Source organism: Chrysemys picta, chromosome 17 (genome assembly GCF_011386835.1).
Source record: "Chrysemys picta bellii isolate R12L10 chromosome 17, ASM1138683v2, whole genome shotgun sequence".
Classification (NCBI taxonomy): domain Eukaryota; kingdom Metazoa; phylum Chordata; order Testudines; family Emydidae; genus Chrysemys; species Chrysemys picta.
In genome coordinates, this window is record NC_088807.1 from 17325247 (window position 1) to 17349083 (window position 23837).

Genomic DNA, 23837 nt, shown 5'->3' on the forward strand with positions numbered 1-23837 from the left:
TCCTTAGAGTGGTCCTTGTCCTCCAGCTGCACGATTAACTGGGCCTTGGTGAACTTCCCAATGGGTAACCCTCTCTTTTTGCACAGGATTACAATGTCCTTCTTAAGGAGATGGGGATAGGCCATCACTTCACAGTTCCCAAGTTGCTTTGGACTCAGAGGCCTGTGTGCTCTCAGCTCCCCCATGGTTTCAGGAAGAACCCCTAGTGTGCCAGCCCTTCTCGTGATCACCACCTTTTTGCCAGAGTTGAGCTTCAGACTCCTCCGCCCCTGGGACCGCTCTCTGCAATCCCCAGGGGAACCCTGTTACTGCAAAAGTCCTTCTCTCTCCCAGGGTCGAGCGGCAAGCTCCTCCGCCCCTGAGACTGCTCGCTGCAGTCCTCAGGGGGACCCCGTTCCTCCAACAGTTCTTCTCGCTGGTCACACACTCCCAGAGGTTAATTGCCCCCTGAAACTGTCCCTCTCTGAGCCTTCAGCACACCTGGTCCTCGTTATCCCCCCTCTGTTTTACTGCTCCCCAGTCACTTACTGCAAGGATCGCCATTCACGAGGTGCGGTACATCCCACTCTGCCACTAGTTGTCATGGAGTCCCCGGGCGATGCTCTGGAACTGCTCCCCACAAAGCTGCGCTCCATCCTCTTTGGAACCTCATTTCAGGTAGCTGAAAGCAGCTATCAAATCCCCCCTCATTCTTCTCTTCTGCAGACTAAATAACCCCAGTTCCCTCAGCCTCTGCTCATAAGTCATGTGCCCCAGCCCCCTAATCATTTTCGTTGCCCACTGCTGGACCCCCTCCAATTTGTCCACATCCTTTCTGTAGTGGGGGCTCAAAACTGGACGCAATACTGCAGATGTGGCCTCACCAGTGCCGAATCGAGGGGAATAATCATGTCCCTCGATCTGCTGGCAATACTCCTACTAATACACCCAATATGCCATTAGCCTTCTTGACAACAAGTGCACACTGTTGACTCATATCCAGCTTCTCATCCACTGTAATCCCCACGTTCTTTTTCTCCAGGACTGCCGCTTAGCCAGTCAGTCCCCAGCCTATAGTGGTGCATGGGATTCTTCTGTCCTAAGTGCAGGACTCTGCACTTGTCCTTGTTGAACCTCATCAGATTTCTTTTGGCCCAATCCTCTAATTTGTCTAGGTCCCTCTGTATCCTATCCCTACCCTCCAGCATATCTACCACTCCTCCCAGTTTAGTGTCATCTGCAAACTTGCTGAGAGTGCAGTCCATCCCATCATCCAGATCACTAATGAAGATATTGAACAAAACCAGCCCGAGGACTGACCCCTGGTGCACTCAGCTTGATACAGGTTGCAACTAGACATGGAACCTTTGATCACTACCCATTGAGCCCGACGATCCAGCCAGCTTTCTATCCACCTTATAGTCCATTCATCCAGCCTATTCTTCTTTAACTTGCTGGCAAGAATACTGTGGGAGACCATATCAAAAGTTTTGCCAAAGTCAAGGTATATCACATCCACCGCTTTCTCCATAACCACAGAGCCAGTTATCTCATCATAGAAGGCAATCAGGTTAGTCAGGCATGACTTGCCTTTGGTGAATCCACGCTTACTGTTCCTGATCACCTTCCTCTCTTCCAAGTGTTTCAAAATGGATTCCTTGAGGACCTGCTCCATGATTTTTTCAGGGACTGAGGTGAGGCTGACCCGGCATGTAGTTCCCCAGATCCTCCTTCTTCCCTTTTTAAAAGATGGGCACTACATTTACCTTTTTCCAATCATCTGGGACCTCCCTCAATCACCACGAATTTTCAAAGATAATGGCCAATGGCTCTGCAATCACATCAGCCAATTCCTTCAGCACCCTGGGATGCATTAGATCTGGACCTATGGACTTGTGCATGTCCAGTTTTTCTAAATAGTCCTTAACCTGTTCTTTCACCACTGAGGGCTGCTCACCTCCTCCCCATACTGTGCTGTCCAGTGCAGCAGTCTGGGAGCTGACCTTGTCTGTGAAGACCGAGGCAAAAAAAGCATTGAGTACTTCAGCTTTTTCCACATCATCTATCACTAGGTTGCCTCCCCCATTCAGTAAGGGTCCCACACTTTCCCTGACCTTCTTCTTAGTGCTAATATACCTGTAGAAACCCTAGGCGCCGGCTCTGTGGGTGCTCCAGGGCTGGAGCACCCATGGCTGGAGCACCCATGGGGGAAAATTAGTGGGTGTTCTGCACTCACCGGCAGCCAAGCTCCCTGCCCCACCCGCATCACCTCCGCCTCCTCCCCTGAGCGAGCTGCGTCCCCGCTCCTCCACCTACCTCCCAGCGCTTGCCACTGCCAAACAGCTGTAGCAAACTCCGGGAGGGAGGGGGGAGGAGCGTGAATGTGGAGTGCTCAGGGGAGGAGGTGGGAAAGAGGTGGGGCCGGGGCGGGGATTTGGGGAAGGAGTCGAATAGGGGCAGGGAGTGGGCGGAGTTGGGTCAGGGATTTGGGGAAGGGGTTGGAATGGGGGCAGGAAGGGGCAGGACAGAGGTGGAGTTGGGGCGGGGCCTGGGCAGAGGGGGGGGTCGAGCACCCACCGGCGCCATTAGAAGTCGGTGCCTATGGTAGAAACCCTTCTTGTTACCCTTCACATCCCTTGCTAGCTTGTAACTCCAATTGCACTTTGGCCTTCCTGATTACACCCCTGCATGCTCGAGCAATATTTTTATGCTCCTCCCTTATCATGTGTCCAAGTTTCCACTTCTTGTAAGCTTTCTTTTTGAGTTTAAGCTCACCCAAGGCTTCTCTGTTAAGCCAAGCTGGTTGCCTGCCATATTGCTATTCTTTCTGCACATCGGGATGGTATGTTCCTGCGCCTTCAATAAGGCTTCTTTAAAATAAACCTTGGGGCTGGATCAGAACTGGCCCCTCTGCGGGCAGGGGGCAGAACCAGCCCTCCCCAGACCACCAGCCGGGTGCCCCCATTTCCCCCCCGGGAAAAGAGTAACAAGGGACTGACGGGAACACGACTCCACATCCCTCCAGCAATGGCTGCCGTCTCCTTTGCTAGCTGCCCCAGGGATGTGACACACACACACCCCGCCCACCCATGCATGTGTTGTACGGATGGGCTTAGCCGTGGGGATGGCTGTGACCTGCATGCCAGGGGCTGAGTGTCCCCAATTTCTCCATCACCCCATGCCAGGGCCCCCATTTTCCTCCTGTGCAGGGGCTCTGTGCATTCCCCATTCCTCTCTTCCCCCCGTCCCCTCATTTCCCCTCCCAGCCGTGCCACGGTGGCTGGTTAGGGAGTCTCTCTGCACAATGGATGGATTGGGACTTTGGGAGCTGTTATTACACAGGGGCTGTGCCAGGCAAAGCCCCTCTGGCCGAGCCTCCCCTATGAGCTGGGTTACGTCTCCACCAGACCAGGGGCAACGGGGGGTCCCTGGGATTCAATGACCATCGACTGAAGGGACAGTATCTGGGGACACTGGGTTTGCCAGAGCAGGGGGCGGACGGATCTTCTCCCCCGTCTGAAGGGAGGGGGCCGGAGGGAGCAGCAGGACGTCACCAACACAGGATGAAGGGACAGGATCAAAGCATGGACCAACAGGACTCACGGGGGGAAGACTCGTGAGAGCCACAGGAACAGGCTGCGCTGGGCAGGAGAGACCAAGGACAAAGCCCAGCCCAGGGTGGAGCTCTGCCACGGGGGTGTTTAAGCTACAGGAGAGTCTGAGGAGTCATCATGGTTGCAGGGGCTGGGCGGGGCGCTGTGTGTCTAAGCTGCCAGGGCAGGTGCTAGGCAGAGGGTCTGCACCCCGAGAGTGTGCCCGGGGATCCCAAGACAGGGTCTGGGCCTGGGCTCTGTTCAGACTCTGGGATCCAGTGGCTGGGTCCACTCACAGCAATCTGGTGAGTGGCCAAGAGGGGGCGCTCGTCTGGCACACGCTGTCAGGCTAAGGGAGTGCGGGGTGCTCACCCTGGGCAGGCAGGGGAACAAGCCAGGTCTCTGCTGACACAGGCTGGCACCAGCTGTAAATCAATTTCACTTGTTTAACTCAAGCCCGGCCTGAGTTCTGGGGAACTCTTATCTGATTGTGGAACTGGTACAAGAAGCGAGGGCCCCTTTCTCGAAGCAATTTTGTTGCGTGACTTGCCCCGTAGAAGGGTACAGGCCCTAAGCCTAGCACTGGCAAGGGGATGTTTGCAGAGCAGGGCGATAGCACAGGCGGTAAATCCAGGGCACCCAGCTCAGCCTGCACTCTGGAGAACGCCATCTGACTGCGGGACCTGTCAGAGACAACAGAGAATTGGCTCTTGCCCAGTGAACGCCTGGGGAAATTGCAAGGACTTTGCAGAGTAATTCCTGCTCTGCCGGCACAGCCCCCACCGTCCTGGGGCAACTGCTAGCCGGAGAAATGGGCCTAGGCACGGAGAACGGAGGGGAAGGGAGTCAACTGTTTATCTCTGTGGCAGCGTGGGCCATGCCTGTGCCAAGCATCCTGACCCCAGGATGTGTTGTGTGTTGGAAGAGAGTTTGACCTGGTCTGAGTGGCCTGCTGGGGGCAATCCCAGAGGCTGCCCTACAAGGGGACGCTTGGGGTCTCAGCGAGGACTAGCGTAGGGAGAGCCATCCAGCTGCCACACTAGTCCTTGCCATGGCTCTGGAAGGAGACTTAGCTGCAAACAGACCCCCCGTTCCTGGGGGACTTCTGCTCTAGGGGGCCAAACACCCGCACAAGCCAGGAGGCCGTGCTGGGGAGACTGAGGCGGAGGCAGGGAAGCTGCATGACCTGAACATGAGCAGAGCTCAGGTTCCCTGAAAGAGGAGCTCAGTGGGATAAAGGGGAGCAGAATCCCTGCTCTTTACTCACCGCTGATCAGGTAACATGAACCCGAGGCCTGGCCCATTTCTGGGAGTCAGATGCCCCTTCCCAGCTCCCGCACGCGTGTGTCACATTGGCAGGTGTGGTAGAAAAGGTGCTTCAGACATCAGCCCTTGTATCAGAGGCCCATTGTGAGACCTGAGGCCTGAATTAAAGTAGTGGTCAAGCCTTGGTAATATAAAGCAAAGTTAGCAAGAGAGAATTGGCTGTGAGCAAAAGTCAGGCTGCGTACACGCTCACAGAACCTGGCAAGAACAGGGCTGGTATTGCAAAAACACACATTTCTGAGAAGTGCTAAGCACAGGACACTCACGCAAACACATTCCAGAAGGGTGGTACCAGAATACCCTGATACCAGCACATTCCCCAAAGATAACAGGACATCTCTAAAAGATAAGGTCAGGATGACAGTGAGATGTTTTGATCGAACCAACGTGTATAAGGTGATGGGTGGCAACTAACCATGTCAGAGGGGCAGTGCGTAACTTGTTTGTATCAGTGTGTAAAATGAAATCTCGGAGGGAGTGTCTTTGGGCGGCCGAGGAAGCAGTGGAAAGTCCCGCTGCTGACTGAGCTGCATCTGTTGTCACAGGCATCCATGTGATCCCCGTAGTCTGCCGGGCGCTATTACTGTGCTTCATCAGCAATAAACTATCCGAGCGCCTTCGCAATGTAAACGGATCTTGTGGTGATTGGGTGGTTCGATCGAGGTTTGTTGTGCCAGCTACCTGCACACAGTGAGAACACACACACACACACACACACACACACACACACACACACACACACACACACACACACACACACACAGCCAAACACCTGACCCACTGGAGTTGTTGGCAGACATGTCCATGGTGGGGCTGCCAGGATGCACCCTGCTTTGCATGTTCCCCAAGGGTGGGGTACGCAGCTACCTATTGACTCTGTTCGTCCTGGGCCATAAATCCATCCACACTGGGGAGGGAAGTTCCCCCAGGGCTGAGCACCTCAGGTCTAAATGATCAGATCTGGGCACAGGGGAGATCCTGGACCTCTCAGCCAGAGAAGCACAGAGACAGCAAGGGAGAGAGAGCTGGGAGGCTCTCAAGGGTTGGTCAAGACCCCAAAGCCTCCAGGGCAGGTTGTGTGGCCTAGTGCACAGAGCACCAGGCTGGGTGTCAGGACACCTGGGTTCTTTCCTCAGTTCTGCCACTGACCAGTTCTGCGACCCTGGGCAGGCCCCTTCCCCGGCCTCTTCCTCCCACCTACCTATTTCCTGTATCAAGTGCAGACGGCACCTGCCACTGCCAGTGTCCTGCCCCCCGGAGCACATGGTTCCAGGACCAGCACTTCCTCCAATGCTGTGTGGAGTGTCACTGTCTCAGCACACAGCCAGGGCCCACACAGCAGTACCAGGGATCCTGGGCTGGGCTCCAAGGGCCCATGGTTTGAGGAGCAAGATCCGAAATAAGAAGCTGTCAAATGAGAATTTCTGCCAAGACACCCAGACCTAGGACAGGGGAGAACAGCTCTGACTCTCAAACCATTATCGGCACATCCAAGGCTGGGCTAAGGTAATCCAGGGGCCTGGGCACCCCACCGCATAGCCCTGCCCCCACCCAGTCACCCCATGTTACACAGTGGGAATTTTCTGTAATATTTTTATGAATCTAATAGGTGCCTCAGTTTCCCTCCATACTTTTCATTGCTACCTGTGGGGGCAAAAGAGTTAGGTCTGCTCTCAGGGGCAGCGCAGGACCTGAGTGGTCAGGGGAGCCTTGCTGACTGGGCCACAATGAATGGGGTCATTGAGGAGCTTCCCTGAGCCGATCGCTGCCAGATGAGGGGACTCCCCAGTGTTTGACCAACACAGCGATGCTGCCTGAGTCTGGAGAGAGCCTGAGCCCAGTGCTGTGTGCATCTGTGGGAGCTGCCTGAGTGTGACCAGTGCATCGATGCTGACTGAGTCTGCTGAGAACCTGCTCCCATCACTGGGACGGGGGGGAGCTGCCACTTGTGTTTCACTGGGGTGCTGTCTGCCAGCCCACTGCTCTGGGGCGGCTCATGAACCTGGCCCCTGCAGATACAGCCTGGCAGCTGAAGATAGTGCTGGGGCACCTCCTGCCACTCTGGGGTGAGGTCCCTGCTGCCGTCTCCTCCATCCTTCCTGTCTCAGCCCCATGGAGTGTCCTTTAAAGTCAATAGTGAATGAAGCAGCCGAGTGGCACCTGGTGCCACCTCCCCTGGGCTGGGCACGGGGACAGCAGGAGTGGGCACCGCCCCACCAGCACAGGGGGGAGGGGGAATGGGGCTATGAGAAGAGAATCTGGGAGCTGAGATCCCATCCCTGGGGATCTGGTGTGAGCATCTGTCAGTGAGTGATGGCGCCTCCTGCTCCTGCCCCATTGAAACCCTGGTGAGCCCCCCCCTGCCCCCATCTCCCCTCACCCTATGTAGCCCCAGGGACATTCCCTTTGTCCTCCCTCTTACCCCAGGGAGCTCCAGGGGAGTCTTCTCTGCCCCCTGCCTCCTCCTGCCCCATCTCACATCTCACACTGAGCGGGGCTCACCCCTCCAGTTGGGGGCAGTTGTGTCTCACACACACCCCTGCCCAAGACCCATAACATGGACCAGGGGTTCTCAACTTTCTGAGTCCCAACCCCTCAATGTGCTTTAAAAATTCCACAGCCCAGCTGTGCCAGAACAACTGTTTTTCTGCATAGAAAAGCCACAGCCGGCATTGGGAGTAGCAAGAAGGGCAATTACTCGGAGGCCCCACGCCACAGGGGGCTCTGCGAAGCTAAGTTGCTCAGGCTTCGGCTTCAGCCCCGAATGGAGGAGCTCAGGGCTCCGGGCTGCAGTTCCTTGTGGCAGGGCTTCAGCTTTCTACCCTGGGCCCTACTGAGTCTAATGCCGGCCATGCTTGGCAGACCTACAAAAACCTGCTCGTGGCCCCAGGGAGCCCCAGACCCCAGGTTGAGAACTGCTGACATGGATAACTTTCCATTGCCGTTCAGCCACATGCATGGATCCCGTTCCCAGGCCTAGAGCCGCCTCCCCTGCATCTGCCTCCCCCCATCTCCGGCCAGAGGGGATCATGCTCCAGAAGTAGCCGAGCTCTCAGGTAGTTGGGTGCTGCTGGCACTGCTGATGCCCCCATGTCTCCCCAGGTGTCTGGACGGCTGCCCCATGGCGCTCTCTGGATGGCCGCTTCTCTGCTGCTCTGGCTGGGGATGGGGGCACTCAGGGACCTTGACCCAAAAATCCTCCGCACCATCATCGACTACATCACGCAATGAGTGACTCCCTCCTGGGTGGCCTCAGCACAGGGGTGAGGGGCTCCAGCTTCATTCCCACCCCCTGCCCCAGAGGCTGGGGACTGCAGCAGGAGGGGAGGCTCAGCTTAGAGGATGAAGGGGCTGCAAGGCTCACCGTGCCCCCAGAGGTGGCACCTGTGCTCCCCCAAGCCCATGCTGTGTCCACCCAGAGCAAGATTCCCTCCCAGTACATGGTAACTAAGGCGAAGGTGCACTGAGCTGGGAGCCAGGAGCTCTGCTCCCATGTCTGCTGTCTAGCGCACATCACAGCTCTGGTTACTGATTTGTTACCTGCACACTCCACCCACCTTTACCCTTCCATGGGCTCAAAGCATAATCCGGTTAATTTAGGCACCTCCACACTTTCTCAGTTCCTACAGTTCCGGGCGAAAGGTACCTAACCTTACCCAGCTCCTAGGGCTCAGGGCATAATTTCTGCAGGTTTGCAGGGCCTTTTACCAGTGAAAGAGCCTTGCACAGTAATATCCTTAACCTCTGTTTATTAACAGCTACCAAAACAGAATACACACACTAAACAGACAATAAGGCAGATGGACTTTTCCTGGGGGCCAGTCAGTGTCAGGTCATCTGGGGCTCCAGCTGCTGCATTGAGGGCTGGCAGGGTGCTGAGGGCTGACAGCTCTGATCTTGGGCTGTGCCCTGGAGTTAGCGTCCAAAGAACTTCCTTCCTTTTGGACCCCAGTTTATATAGTGAAAGTTGAGTCTAGCTTAGCTGTACCTGAACCAATCATTGTAAACTAAAGTCCTACAAAACAATCCTTGCCCATTACAAAACAATTCTTTACCCAATCAGACCCCACCACCTTAGTTGGTTTAAATCTTGCAAAATGAGTTATGGACTAGACAGAAACAATCAAAGAACCAGACAGAGACCACACAGCTAAACAATAGAGAAGTGGGGACCACAAAGGCAAAACAATAGAAGTACAGATTTCACAATCACAACTGTTGTTAAGTGGGTTCTTGCCAGACCGAACCGTATCAAACAAAGTTTTCTTAATGATCTTAAGATCTGGTGGTGGTGGTACTATTAGGACAGGAGTGCCGCCTTAACAGCCCCATCTTAGATTATTTTGATATAATTTAGGGGGAATGTGAGGATGTGACTCTCTGCTTCTTGGCTCAGGACTGTTGCAGAAAAAAGCCTCAGACCTTACAGATTAGTGCCCCGTACTCAGGCCGCTTCACCTAACCCAGACAGATTCCAGCCCCGATTACGTTTTGATTTTTTGGCGCGTGTTCAGGGCACTGACCAGACATTGGTTTGTCCGCTGCAGAGGGTGGGAAGAATGATCCTGGGGGCTACGCAGGGGTCTGGGTTCTAGGACGCCTGGGTTCTAGCCTTAGCTCTGCCGCTGTCTTTCGCAGGTCCCCTCCTGTCTGGGTGCCTCAGTTTGCTCCTCTCTAAACTGGATCTATGACATATGTGCGCTTCATAAGGGTGTTAACAGCCAGCCCAAATCTGAAAGCAGCCATGGAAATGACACACCACCAGTGTGTGCACAGAGCCAGGGCCCACAGGCGACTGACACGATGGTGTGGAAGTGGAGAAAGGGAGAAAGGGAATTTGAATGCAGACATTTTAGTTACTAGGAATAGAGCAAGAGTCAGGCTAACGCTAACTCTAATAACGCAAGACTTCAAGCCAGGGCCTGGGCGAGTGGGAAAAAACTGTAAGAGATACTGTTTTTCAACCTTGTGGTAGATAAGAATGGAACACAGACTGTAGCAGGAACTGCTGAGAAAAGTAAGATATCAGGAAGGAATATGTATAAACAAGATGTGGTTGTTGATCATTGTTGTATGCAACCAAAGGCATAAATGCTTGCCCTAATTGTTTATCAGGAGGAGACCTGCCTAGGAAGGGGGAATCCCTGTCTGTGTGCACTCTCCCCCTTGCAATTGCTTGAAAATAAACTGTCTCTGAATTGCTGCAAACAACCTAAGAGTGAAGACTGTGTTTTCTTCCACAACGGGGAAATTCTTCTCCACAGCAACTGGGTTGTGTGACGCAGCTCGTGTAAATGGACCCGTGCTAGTGCCTGTAAACAGCAGGGCGGGTGCAGTTGTGCGATGGGTGCTCGGCCCAGCCGCCCGAATAATTGATCACCACAGGTCACCAGCCCCTGGCTCCTTTCAATGGGTTCATTGTACAGCCGATGACCCTTGATGGGTCATTGAACAAGCTAGATAGTGCTGATGCCAATCTGCCTGGGGGTGTCACGCAGAAACCCAGCACAAGTTTGAAATACAGACATATCCTACATATGTCTGTATACAATGCATACATATACATTCCTAGGAAGGAAAAATCAGTTTCACACATACAGAATGGGAAGAGACTGTCTAGGAAGGAGTACGGCAGGAAGGGATCTAGGGGTTATAGTGGACCACAAGCTAAATATGAGTCAACAGTGTGATGCTGTTGCAAAAAAAGCAAACCTGATTCTGGGATGTATTAACAGGTGTGTTGTGAGCAAGACACGAGAAGTCATTCTTCCGCTCTACTCTGATCTGGTTAGGCCTCAGCTGGAGTATTGTGTCCAGTTCTGGGCACCGCATTTTAAAAAAGATGTGGAGAAATTGGAAAGGGTCCAGAGAAGAGCAACAAGAATGATTAAAGGTCTTGAGAACATGACCTATGAAGGAAGGCTGAAAGAATTGGGTTTGTTTAGTTTGGAAAAGAGAAGACTGAGAGGGGACATGATAGCAGTTTTCAGGTATTTAAAAGGGTGTCATAAGGAGGAGGGAGAAAACTTGTTCACCTTAGCCTCTAAGGATAGAACCAGAAGCAATGGGTTTAAACTGCAGCAAGGGAGGTCTAGGTTGGACATTAGGAAAAAGTTCCTAACTGCCAGGGTGGTTAAACACTGGAATAAATTGCCTAGGGAGGTTGTGGAATCTCCATCTCTGGAGATATTTAAGAGTAGGTTAGATAAATGTCTATCAGGGATGGTCTAGATGGTATTTGGTCCTGCCATGCGGGCAGGGGACTGGACTCGATGACCTCTCGAGGTCCCTTCCAGTCCTAGAATCTATGAATCTATGAATCTATGAATATCTATAACTCACAATACAAAGGTGATACCAACATATAAATGAGATTATTGTACTTGACAAATCATAACATTTTCACAGACACCTTACATAGCATATCTGGTCAGATTCATTGCCATTTCGTAATATTGGTATCAACAATATCATAGAGTGTCTCCCAGATTCTATGCAGTGTCACAGTGATGTCCCCAGGCCACAGAGCGGGGTTATGTGTTTTCCTTTAAACTTTCCCATTTTTTCATTATTTTTTTTAATTGCTTGCTATTTAATCAATTGTATCTGCTTGAACTGTATGTAATGATCTGTGGGTCAGGGAAGCGTCCAGAGCAGAGAGAGCCCCCCGGAGTGGGGACACCCTCGCCCATGCCCTAAGTAACCACAACCAGATTGGGGGTTGAGTCAGGAATCCTGGGCCCAGCCTTGTTGGGGTTACGAGGACCCTGCCACACAGGAGAGTGGAAGGGGAGCCTCGAGATCAGGCAGGTCTCTGGGTAAAGGGAGTGGGAGCGAGGACTCAGATCCTTTCGCTAGCCCATTTCACTGGGGTAGGGTATAAGCTAATCGCCCGCTTACATTTACAAACGCCGTCTCTCCCCTGCGGCTGCGTTTGGGGGTCTGGGTCTGTGCCCCTTATTTTGGGGAGGAGAGAGGGGTGTGTGGCAGCTGGAGGTGTGGTTGGCACATGGCACCCAATAGGGGAAAGGTTCTTGATCCTATTCCCTGCCCTTCTGAGACAGCCAGTCCTCCATTCTAGTCCCAGATCAGTGCCGGCACCCCCTAGAGGGGAAAGGCCCCATGTCCCATTCCCTGCACCCCTGAGTGAGCCAGTCCCCCATCCTGGGGCTGTATGGGAGCTAGTGCCCCCTAGAGGGAAATGGGCATGTGCCCTATTCCCGGCCCTGCTGAGCCAGCCAGTCCCGCACCCTGGGGCTGGATCGGGGTTGGCACCCCCAGGAAAGGAAAGGCCCTGTGTCCCATTTCCTGCCCTTTGAGCCTCCTGCCCCCTCTACAGCTTGGGGCTGGATCAGAACCAGCCCCCTCTATGGGCCAGGGACAGAACCAGGCCTCCCCAGCTCACTGACCAGGTGCCCCCATTTCCCTCTGAGGAAATCGGTAACGGGAGTGATGGGAACACTTCAGACTCGCTCCAGCTGCCATCTCCTTTGGGGGCTGCTCAGTGCGGCTGCTCCCAGGGCATTGACCCACTAGTACCTGCGCTGTACAGATGGGCTGTACCCACAGGTGGGGCTGTGACCCGCATGCCACAGGCTGTGTGTGTCTCCCCCCCCATTTCCCCAGCAGCCCCCCATGCCAGGGTCCCCCATTCTCCTCCTGTGTCTGGAGCTCCGTGCGCCCCCCGTTCCTCTCTTCCCCCATCCCCTCATTTCCCCTCCCACCTGTGCCACGGTGGCTGGTTGGGGAGTCTCTCTGCACAATGGATGGATTGGGACTTTGGGAGCTGTTATTACACAGGGGCTGTGCCAGGCAAAGCCCCTCAGGCCAAGCCTCCCCCATGAACCAGGTCACAGCTCCACCAGACCAGGGGCAACGGGGGTCCCTGGGATTCAAAGACCATCGATTGAAGGGACAGATTCTGGAGACACTGGGTTTGCTGGAGCAGGGAGAAGATCCGTCCACCCCCTGTCTGAAGGGAGGGGGCTGTGTGGAGCAGCGGGATGTCACCAACACAGGATGAAGAGAAGGGATCAAAGCTTTAAACAGGACTCATTGGGGAAGACTCATGAGAGTCGTGGAGAACAGGCAGCGCTGGGCAGGAGAGACCAAGGGCACGGCCCAGCCAGGGCACGGCAGGCCAGCTGAGCTAGAGAAGGCCCCGTGTTTCAGATCACAAGCTGTGCATGGCAGCAGAAGGGTCCTGGGTGGCTCTTGACAACTCCAGCTCAGATCAGGGAAGAAACTGAGGCAGGGGAACACAGATCAGGTTGGGATCAGCAGGTAGGTCTGTGTCAGACGTCTGTGCAAAGTGTCTGTGTGTCTGTGATACACCTTCCAGGTGGGCCGATGAAGAGGCATCCAGCACCACCCACCCTGCAAAAGGCCAGGCAATGTTTGCAGAGACTGAGGCGCTGTCAGGGCGTTGGCACAGGCGGTAAATCCAGGGCACCCAGCTCAGCCTGGATTCTAGAGAATTCTATCTTATTGCAGGACCTGCCCAGAGACAACAGAGAATTGGCTCTTGTCCAGTGAATGCCTGGGGAAATTGCAAGGGCTTTGCTGAGTAATTATTCCTGGTCCACCCACACAACTACCACTGGCCCTGCCAGCCGGAGACATGGGCCCAGGAGTGGGGAATGGAGAGGAAGGGGCTGAACTGTTTATTTCCATGATGGCCTGGGCCAAGCATCCTGACCCCAGGATGAGTTGTGTATTGTGTTGAGTGTTGACCATGTCTGAGAGACCTGCCAGGGGGCAATCCCAGACGCCGCCTACCAGGGGGTGCTTGGTGTCTCAGCGAGAACTAGCGTGGGGAGAGCCATCCAGTCGGCACGTGAGGGCCTTGGCTTTGGAAGGATCCTTAGCTGCTGGCCCATCCCCTCTGGAACGAGGATGTCTCCATGTGAGGCCGGCCTGGCCAGGGGCAGGGAGCTTCTGAGTGGGGCCATGGGGCAGAGACAGACCCCTATTCCTGGGGCAGTTCTGTTCTGGGGAGCCAAGCACCCCCAGAAGGCCGTGCTGGGGAGGCTGAAGCGGCAGGAAGGAAGCTGCATGGCCTGAACGTGGGCAGAGCTCGGTGGGATAAAGGGGAGCAGAATCCCCGCTCTTTACTCACCGCTGATCTGGTAACGTCAGCCCGGGGCCTGGCCCATTGCCGGGAGTCAGACGCCCCTTCCCAGCTCCCTCAGACATGTGCCACCTCGGCAAGCACAGCCGGAGACCGACCCGCTGGAGTCGTCTCTGGACATGTCCATGGTGGGGTTACCAGGACGCGCCCAGCTTGCATGTTCCCCAGGGGTGTGGTGTGCGACAGCCTGTTCACTCTGCCTGTCCTGGGCCATAAATCCATCCGAACTGGGGTTGGGTGCCTCGGGTCTGAATACGGGCTCCAGGAACGTGGGAGATCCTGGACCCCTCAGCCAGAGGAGAAGCGCAGAGTCAGCGATGGAGAATGAACTGGGAGGTGTCTCAAGGGCTGCTCTAGACCCCAAGCCCTCCAGGGGCAGGTTGTGTGGCCTCGTGGGCAGAGCCTCTGATTGGGGGTCAGGACACCTGGGTTCTTTCCTTGGTTCTGCCACTGACCAGCTCTGGGACTCTGGGCTGGTCCCTTCCCCAGCCTCGTCTTCCCACATACCTATTTCCTGTACCAAGTTCAGAAGGCACCTGCCCCTGCACCCACGGCTCCCCAACGTCCTGCCCCACTCAAGCTCACACAGTTCCACTCCCTCACCCCGTATGACACAGTGGGAATTTTCTGTAATATTTTTATTAATCCTATGGGTGCCTCAGTTTCCCTCTGTACTTTGCATTGCTACCCATGAGGGCAACAGGGTTAGGCCTGCTCTCAGGGACAGCCCAGTACATGAGGGGTGGGGGTGTCTTACTGGCTGGGCTGCAATGAACGAGGTCATTAAGGAATCTGCCCAAAGCAATCCCATCTCCGTGCACAGTCCCAGAGAGACAATGGGAAGCCCAATGAGAGGCACATCCCCTGCCTCCTCCCTCCCCGGAACCAGCCACCCAGAGGAAGTAGGTGTCCCCCACCTCTCAGCAGGGGAGCTGAGCAGAGACCCCAGTTCGAGCAAGGTCACAGGCAGGGGCTATTCCAAGACACTGGTTAAAAGCTGGGGCGTAGCACCCACTCTGTGGGGCCGGGACACCCCGTCCCTTCCTTCCTGGTCCGTGGCCACCCACACAAGTTGTTTTCTGCGGGACCGCTCCCCTCCACCCTCACCCCCTGTCCTCAGGCAGGCTGGTGTCCTGCCCAAAGGAGGAGGGGCTCGGCCCATGTGTGCCCCACAGAGGGGTCAGCGTATGGCGACCCCTGCCAGCGGCTGCCCAGCAGAGCCAGGATGGGACGGCAGCCAGTGCCATGTGGTGCCCCCTGCTGGGCACTGCTGCTCCTCCCCAGTGCTTCTAACCAGCCAGAGCACAGGGCACCACGTCTGTCACAGCCCACGAATCCCCTAGTGAGCCAGTGTTAGCCGGAATGAGGCATTTGAAAACAGAGCTTCCCTGGGCAGATCACTCCCAGACTGGGGTACTCCCCAGGGTGTGACCGACACAGCGACGCTGCCTGAGTCTACTGAGAGCCTGAGCCCATCAACATGAGGGGGGATCTGCCCCCTGCATTAAAGTGGGGCAGGGGCACTGTCTCCCAACCCACTGCTTTGGGGGGGCTTCACCAGCCCCACCACCTACAGCCTGGGAGCTGGGGATAGTACCGTGGTGACCCCTGCCACGCTGGGGGGGGGGTCCCTGCTGCTGCCTCCTCCACCCCTCCTGGCTCAGCCCCATGGAGATTCCTTTAAAGTCAATATTGAATGAAGCAGGAAGCAGCTGAGTGGTACCTGGTGCCACCGCCCTGTGCTGGGCACGGGGTCAGCAGGAGTCGAAATGGCCCCACCCCCAGTGCAGGGCGGGGGTGGGGAATGTGGTTATAAAGATAGGGGCTGGGAGCTGAGAGCCCATCACTGGGAATCTGGTGTGAGACTGGCACCTCCTGCTCCTGCCCCATGGAAACCCTGGTGAGTCCCCCCTGCTCCATCTCGTCCTGCCCCATAGAAATTCTGGGGAGCCCCCCTACACCTTCACCTCCTCCTGCCCCATGGTAACACCAGTGACTCCCTCCTGCCCCAAGGGGTCCCACTGCCCCCTCTCCTGTCGGTAGCACAGCAGGGGCCAGGGACAGGAGATGTGAGTTGGGGGCTCTGGGTCTGTGCCCAGACTCAGGGGTGCTGATGTTGTGGGGTCCTGTTCAGGTGCCGGGATGGATGCCTAGGGCTGGACTCCTTCTGCTGCCCCTTCTCCTCTGCTTCAGGCCAGAGACTGTCGGGAGCATCAACCCAGCCACGCTCAAAGAGATCGTGGATCATGTGAACAAGTGAGTAACCGGCCTGGGGGAAAGGGGGGAGCATCTTGGTCCTGCCCCGCACCACTAGCCGTGAAGAGCACAGCAGGGACCCCTTGTGTCTGCTGGTATTAGAGGGTTACCTAGAGCCACTGCCTCAGAACCAGGGATGCAGGGGGAGATGCAGCCCAGAGCTGGAAGGGGTGTTTCTAGGGGTGCAGAGGGAGATGGAGCCCTGCGCTGGGAGGGGTGATTCTGGAGGTCCAGGGGGACATGCAGCCCCAAGCTGGGAGGAGGTGATTCTGGGGGTTCAGGGGGAGATGGAGCCACAAGCTGTGAGGGTGATTCTGGGGGTAGAGGGGAAGATGGGGCCAGAGCTGGGGAGGGGTGATTGTGGGGGTGCAAGGGGAGATGGAGGCCGAGTTCAGATGGATTATTCTGGGGAGCTGAAATGTTTCCATTTCAGCTTTAGCAGCTTGACTTTTATGTTTAATATAATATAATATAATATGATATAATATAATATCATACAATATCAAAGTCTAGATGTTTTCTTGTATATTAGAAGCAGGAATATAATATAACAAAAGTAAAAAAAGTATCAGAGAGGTAGCTGTGTTAGTCTGGATCTGTAAAAATGGGATGGTCTGGGGAAGTATAGGCTGGCACCTGACACCAATCCTGGGCAATATCTGTGCGTGTTTCTATTTGTCCCCTCACCTTGATATCAGGGTTCTCATCCTCCCCCCCCCCCCCCGCCACCATGCCAGTGGCTCAGTGTGTCTCCCCATTTCCTCTGACATTGGTCCTGGGCAGAATCATGGGAATGCTTCATATAGGGCGCCAAGAATAAAGAATTAAAGGATACAAAGGGAATTCGCACCAGCCAGCATTGCTTCGAGGGAAACAAAGTCAGTATCCTTCTGGGATGAGATTTGGTGTTTGGTTGCTAACGGTAACTGTGCTGCTGGAGGACGATGGGCCAGGAGGTGACAGGGGGCTGGGATGGGAGCCTTTGGAGAGACACAGCAGCTCTTACCTGGGAATGATAGAGGCCAGTTAGCTCGACCCCACTACGTCGCTCAGAGGTGTGAAAAATCCACCCCCCTGAGCGACATAGTTAAGCTGACCTGTGCCCTGGTGTAGACTGTGGATTTGGTAGGGCCCTACTTATTGGATCAGTGCTCCCCAATATTATGAGGGTGAGGAAGTTAGATTTGGGCATGGAAGGTTGAGTATTAGCATGACTATTCATGATCACGCTCAGGCCCTATAATAGGGCAAACCACCATAAACCAGGCTTCATTCCCAGAGGCTGGGCCCGAGCTGGAGTGGGTGGGGGGATCTCCCATTTCTGCTGTCTAGCACACATCACAGACCTTGTTACTGATTTGTTACCCGCACGCTCTAGGGCACCCACCTTTACCCTTCCGTGGGTTCAAAGCATATCCCGGTTAATTTAGCCCCCCCACGCTTAACCAGTTCCTAGGCCTCAGGGTATAACCTCGTTAATTTAAGTACCCACCTTACCCAGTTCTTAGGGCTCAGGGTGTAATTTTCTGCAGGTTTGTGGGGCCTTTTACCAGTGAAAAAGCCTTACACAGTAATATCCTAACCTCTATTTATGAACAGTTACCAAACCTGAATACGCAGTGGAAGCAGACAATGCTCACCACTCCCAATAAGGCAGATGGACTTTTCCTGGGGGCCAGTCAGAGTCAGGTCATCTGGGGCTCCAGCTGCTGCATTGAGGGCTGGCAGGGTGCTGAGGTCTGGCAGCTCTGATCTTTCTCTGTGCCCTGGAGTTAGCGTCCAAAGAACTTCCTTCCTTTTGGACCCCAGTTTATATAGTGAAACTTGAGTCCTGCTTAGCAATACCTGACCCAATCATTGTAAACTAAAGTATGACAAAAGAGTGGTTTTCACCAATCCTAGCGCATTCCAAACAATTCTTTCACCAGTCATCTCCCACCACCTTCATTGATTTAATCTTGCATTAGTTTGCAACAGACAGAAACAAAGAATCAGACAGAAACCACAGAGCTAAACAATAGAGAAGTAGGGACCATAAAGGCAAAACAATAGAAGAATAGATTGAACAATCCTGAACGTTGATAAGTGATTTCTCACCAGATAGGGTGACTAGGTGCCCGGTTTTTTACCAGAACGCCGAGTCGAAAAGGGACCCTGGCAGTGCTGGTCAGCACAGCTGACCAGGCCGTTAAAAGTCCAGTCAGCGGTGCAGCAGAGCCGAGGCAGCCTAGTCCTTACCTGTCCTGGGGCACCACGCTGCGCCCCGGAACCAGCCAGCAGGTCTGGCTCCTAGGCGGGGGGCAGGGCACAGGGTTCTGCGCGCTACCCCCACACTGCGCACCAGCTCTGCACTCTCGGGAGCTGGGGGGTGGTTTTTGCAGGTGAGAGCAGCACGCACGGTGCACTGTGGAGCCTTCCTCCCCCGGCCCCAGAAGTTGGACCTGCTGGCCACTCCTGGGGCACAGCGCAGTGCCTCAGGACAGGCAGGACACTGTGCTGTGCCCTAGAAGCAGCCAACAGATCCAGTTCCTGGGCGGGGGCCAGGGAGAGGGGCAGGAGGCTCTGCAGGGCACCGTGCCGCTCGTGCTGCTTTAGCCCACAAGTACCTCCCCCCCCCCGGCCTAGGAGCCTGACCTGCTGGCCGCTTCTGGGGCACAGAACGGTCCCTCAGGACAGCCAGGCACCAGACAGCCTGCCTTAGTGCCACTGACCAGGAGCCATCCAGCCCCAACCTGAACCCCCTGCCCCAGGGTCCCCACCCTGAGTCCCCCCCAAACCTGGAGCACCCTCCTGCACCCCAACCCCTCATCCCTGGGCCCACCCCAGAGCCCTCACCCCCCTCCTACACCCCAGCCCCCTGCCTCAACCTGCAGCCCCCTCCCATATTCTGAATCCCTCAACCCCACCCCCCAGCCTGGAGTCCCCTCCTACACCCCAACTACCTGCCCCAGCCCACAGCCCCCTACTACACCTGGAGCCCAAACCCCCACTTAGAGCCCAAACCCCCTGACCCAGCCCAGTGAAAATGAGTGTGGGGGAGAGCGAACGACTGAGGTAGGGGAATATAGCGAGTGGGGGCAGGGCCTCTGGGAAGGGGTGGGGCGGGGCCTCAGGAAGGGGTGGGGCTAGGTTGTTTGGTTTTGTGCCAATAAAAAGTTGGCAACCCTATCGCCAGACAGAACACTGTCAAACAAAGTTTTCTTTCAAGATCTTAAGCTCTGGTGCTGGTGGGGACTATTAGGACGGGGCGCTTTCTTAACAGCCCAATGATACATTGTTTTGATATACTTTAGAGGGAATGTGAGGATGTGACTCTGTTTCCTGGTTCTTGGCTGCTGCTGCTTACTGCCAAAAAAGGCCTCAGACCTTACAAACTAGTGCCCTGTCCTTTGCCAGTTATGAGCCCCCAACCCTCCCCAATTCAGCGGTACAAGGCCACTTCAGACAGAGGTGTGGAATGAGAACCCAGCTCTCTAACTTGGCAGACGCAGAGACTTTCACAGGTAATATGCCACATGTATGTGCCATTGTTAGCCTCCCTTTAATCATGCTCACAGTCCCTCCCACAGCCTGGGACAGGGGTAGGCACCACCAAGTTGCATGACAGACACTTAACAAAATTACCAGACTCAGTGACGGACATCGGGGGTGGGGGGAATTATGTCATTCAGTTATTCAACCCGTAAAATAGTGCACATAATTTTCCACACTGAAAAAAACCAGTAACCTAGCTAGCTAGCTAATAAGAAGAAGAACATTTAATTTAACTCATAATTAATGAAAAATGTGTGTGTACTGTATCTGAGCTTGCTTTGGGATTTTACAAGGCACTTATATCATTTAAACACATTTGGTACCCTGAGTAATGATAACACTTCTTGCAAATCACATAACTAGGGAACCCACGGTCCCCTTCCCTCACCCCATTGCAAAGGCACAGGGGTTACTGCTGGTTGACTTAGGGCTGCAGAAAACCAGGCTATGGGCAAAACATATGGAAAGAAGGGGATCAATTGATACAGAGGGGTGAAGAGGGACTCCCATAGTGCATTAATTAACACAGCAACATTAAATACATTAAAGAGATAAGAACCTGTAATGACAGAAAGAACAGGAGTACTTGTGGCACCTTAGAGACTAACAGATTTATTAGAGCATAAGCTTTCGTGGACTACAGCCCACTTCTTCGGATGCAAGTGGGCTGTAGTCCACGAAAGCTTATGCTCTAATAAATCTGTTAGTCTCTAAGGTGCCACAAGTACTCCTGTTCTTTTTGCGGATACAGACTAACACGGCTGCTACTCTGAAACCTGTAATGACAGACTTTACTTCATGAGAAGCTCCAGAGAAAGAAGACACAGAGGGAGTAATGGGAGGGGGAATCCTAGGGAGGCCAAAGGGGCTGGTAGAGGGAGCGGACAGAGAACAAAGGTAGAGGCAGGGTTGACCCAGTCTTCTGCATCTCCCCTGTGGGTGGAGACACTGATCACTGTCACTATAGGAGGGAACAATAGAGTGGAATGCACAGAAGAATGAATGACTTGAGGACAATTTCCTGAAGAAGACCTTATATTTGCAGAGCTTTTCTAGCCCCCGACATTTACATTTCCACATAGGGTGGTTTGGCCCACAGAAATAAAAATCTGCACATCTTCCATGTGTTTTTGGACCAATGGAAAAAAACCAGGTACAATTCAAGTGACTTTTAAAATTGCCTATGAAACCGAGTTAACAAAATAAATGATGTTATGAACAACCAGAAAATATACTTCTCAAGTGAAAAACTGTAACTGGACTTCTTTGCAAAGAACTTGTAAGTTTTCTTAGAGGAAAAGCCACAAACTGTCTGGAAAGGAAGAGTAGATTGAATTACTTACCTCAGTGAAATTCAATACCCCAATGGGCTGGGGAAGGGGAGGGAGAAGGCAAAGGGGGAGGTTGTAGGGAGCTGGGGGGAGGGGAGCTGTCGCTGGAGGCACAAAGGGCGGGCTCTCTAGGGAGGGCGCGGTGACGGGGTCACAGGAGCAGGGGAGTCTCTTGGAAGGGGCAGAGAGATGTGTGGGTCTCTGTGGGGCAGGAGGGAGTGATGGATGGAGCCAGCTGGGTCTGCTCTGTCGGGGGGGTTGCTATAGCCCCCCCCCCCAGGAAGCCCCCTCTGTACTCTATATTTAATGTCAGCCCCAGGTGCCCATCGCTGCTCCTCCATCGGCCTGTCCCCATGCTATGTCTGTGTAATGACAGACTCCTGCTGCTTGCTCTCTGCCCCGCCTGCGGTGCCCTCCCGCTCCCTGCTGTGGAGGTGCAGCCAGGCAGCTCTGGCACCACCCACCGCAGCTCCCATTGGCTGCAGTTCCCGGCCAATTGGCTGGGAGCCGGGTCAGCTCTGGGGGCGGGAGGCAGTGTGCACAGACACCTGTGTCTGGATGGACATGGTGCCAACCCCTGGCCTGGGGGAGAACTGAGGAGCCCAGATCTGCAGGATTCTTTAACTCCCCAGCAAATCACTGTGTATCCCAGGGGCCAACTGTGTGTCACGTCCCTCTCCTGGGGTGGCTCCGTGTAAAAGCTCCGGCTTGCTCCTGGAGCTCAAGTGGTAACACTCAGCCCTGGGGAGCTGACACACTAAAGCTCAGATTGTGCTGATGACCCCCCCGACCCGGGGGGCACCTGTGTCAGTTTCTGATCTTCTTAAAACTGCCCTCCAAGTTTATTTCATTCTCCCAGGGGCGCAAACATCCCCTGACCCAGGCTGGAGCCCTGAGAGCCTAGAACCGGCCAGTGACGGCGCCATGTGAGACCCAACCCAAGTGTCCTGCGCTGCAGCCATTTGCCACTGAGGGTTGGGGGCAGGGTAGTCTGGAGCCCCATGTGCCCTCACTGCCCTTTGCTTTGCCTTCCCTTAGGTATGGGGTGAAGGCTCAATACTCCTTCGCCGTCAGCCTGGGACAAGCCTATTGCCAGGACGGATCTCCTCGGAAAGGGCTGCCATCCAAGAAAGACCTGGAGAACATGAAAAAGGCACTTAACCAAGAGGATGGTCTGTATGACCCGGACGATGGGCGCATCGTGGCTGCCAGGGTGAAGTACCTGAACGCAGTGGCGCGGGAACACTCTGAGTGGCGCCTGCTCCACAGTGACCAGAACCGGAAGAGCCCCGTGCAGAAGCTCCTGGCCCGGACCTATGGGCAGAACAGCTGCCTGATCTTCTTCACCCTCAACTCGCCCTGCGCGGGGACGTGCCTGCGGGAGAGCGGGACCTACAACATCGTAGATATGGTGAGCGACGCCTTCCGCCCCATCAGCAAAAACTACAAGGCCTTCGTCTTCCAGCAGATCTACCCGGAGGGCCTGATGCCCCAGGACCTGCTGGATGCCTGGCACCGGCTACACGACGTGCCCCTGCTGCGCTGCGACAACAACGACTGCAGGGACTGCAGCAAGAAAGACCCCAATATCAACCGCTGCCTGGACAGGAGGTGAGCCCTGGGGCAGCGACTGCACCTACGTGGGGTTTCCCTGCCATCAGCCTCCATCATGTCATAGAGGAGTAGGGGTGCTGCCCCTCCCCCCGCTTGTGATTAAAGTGTCAAAGCATCCTGTCTGTCCGTGCATCTGTCACCCTCATCTCTGTCCACATGTCTCAGCTTTACAGGGTGCGTGAGGCCTCCCAGTCTCTCTGTGTTATACAGACAAAACTACACAGGATCTTTTCAGGGGGCAAGACAAAGATGCCACATTTATTATGATAACAATTTGATTTATAACCAATAACTAATATCTTAATCCTTATACCCAAAGCCCTGGCTGGGATGATTTAGCTGGGAATTGGTCCTGCTTTGAGCAGGGGGTTGGACTAGATGACCTCTTGAGGTCCCTTCCAACTCTGATATTCTATGATTCTATGATTCTATGATACACACACATTATACCTAATACCTATACACACACACACATTCACACACACACACATCCATCAGATGTTCTGCAGCTGCTGTATAGTTACCAGTCCTGAACATAGCCCGAGTCTGTGGCTTGAGTTTGCAGCTTGGGTTCGTAGCTTGTGGCGGCTAACTGGCCAGGAAAGCCGGGCACAAGGACGAGCTGGCTCTTTGCTGGGCATGCACCGATGCCCTTCCATGTTGGCAGCAGAATGTTACCCTCCAAAGTCTTCCATCTCACCCATTATTTTGTAGGCTTTAGTTTGAATCCAGAGTCTATAGGTCTTGCTGTGTCACACTGCCTCTGGGTTTGGTGATTGATCACCTGTCAATTGCAGACGTGACTTTCAGCCTGGGACCTGGCTTTGATCTTCCTTCTATTGTACCTTTGTTCTTCTCTTTTTAGGGTGGACTCTTCTTACTTTGTCAGGGCTCTTGTCTGCATCTTCAGCCGTTGGTGTTTGAACTTTGTTTCATCAGGACAGGCTGGGGCTGGAGGTTAATTCCATCATCCATACAGCTATGGCTCTTAACAAGCATCTTAATTGTTAATTAGCCAGTTATTGGGGTAACTGGTTTTATGAATGAATGTTGTTTCATTCATAAAACTTTACT

The 23837-nt window shown here is 54.4% G+C and overlaps 1 protein-coding gene across 2 annotated transcripts in view; it reads left to right on the forward strand.

The window, feature by feature from the left end:
* The window catches only part of LOC135976355 (uncharacterized), a 143232-nt gene extending 120354 nt beyond the window's left edge, over positions 1-22878 (forward strand). For both annotated transcript variants that reach the window (XM_065571571.1, XM_065571570.1), the window contains one exon: positions 22188-22878. In XM_065571571.1, the coding sequence (XP_065427643.1) occupies positions 22188-22764 (577 nt within the window). In that variant the 3' untranslated portion in view covers positions 22765-22878. The remainder of the gene's footprint in view (positions 1-22187) is intronic.
* The last annotated feature ends 959 nt before the right edge of the window (positions 22879-23837 follow it).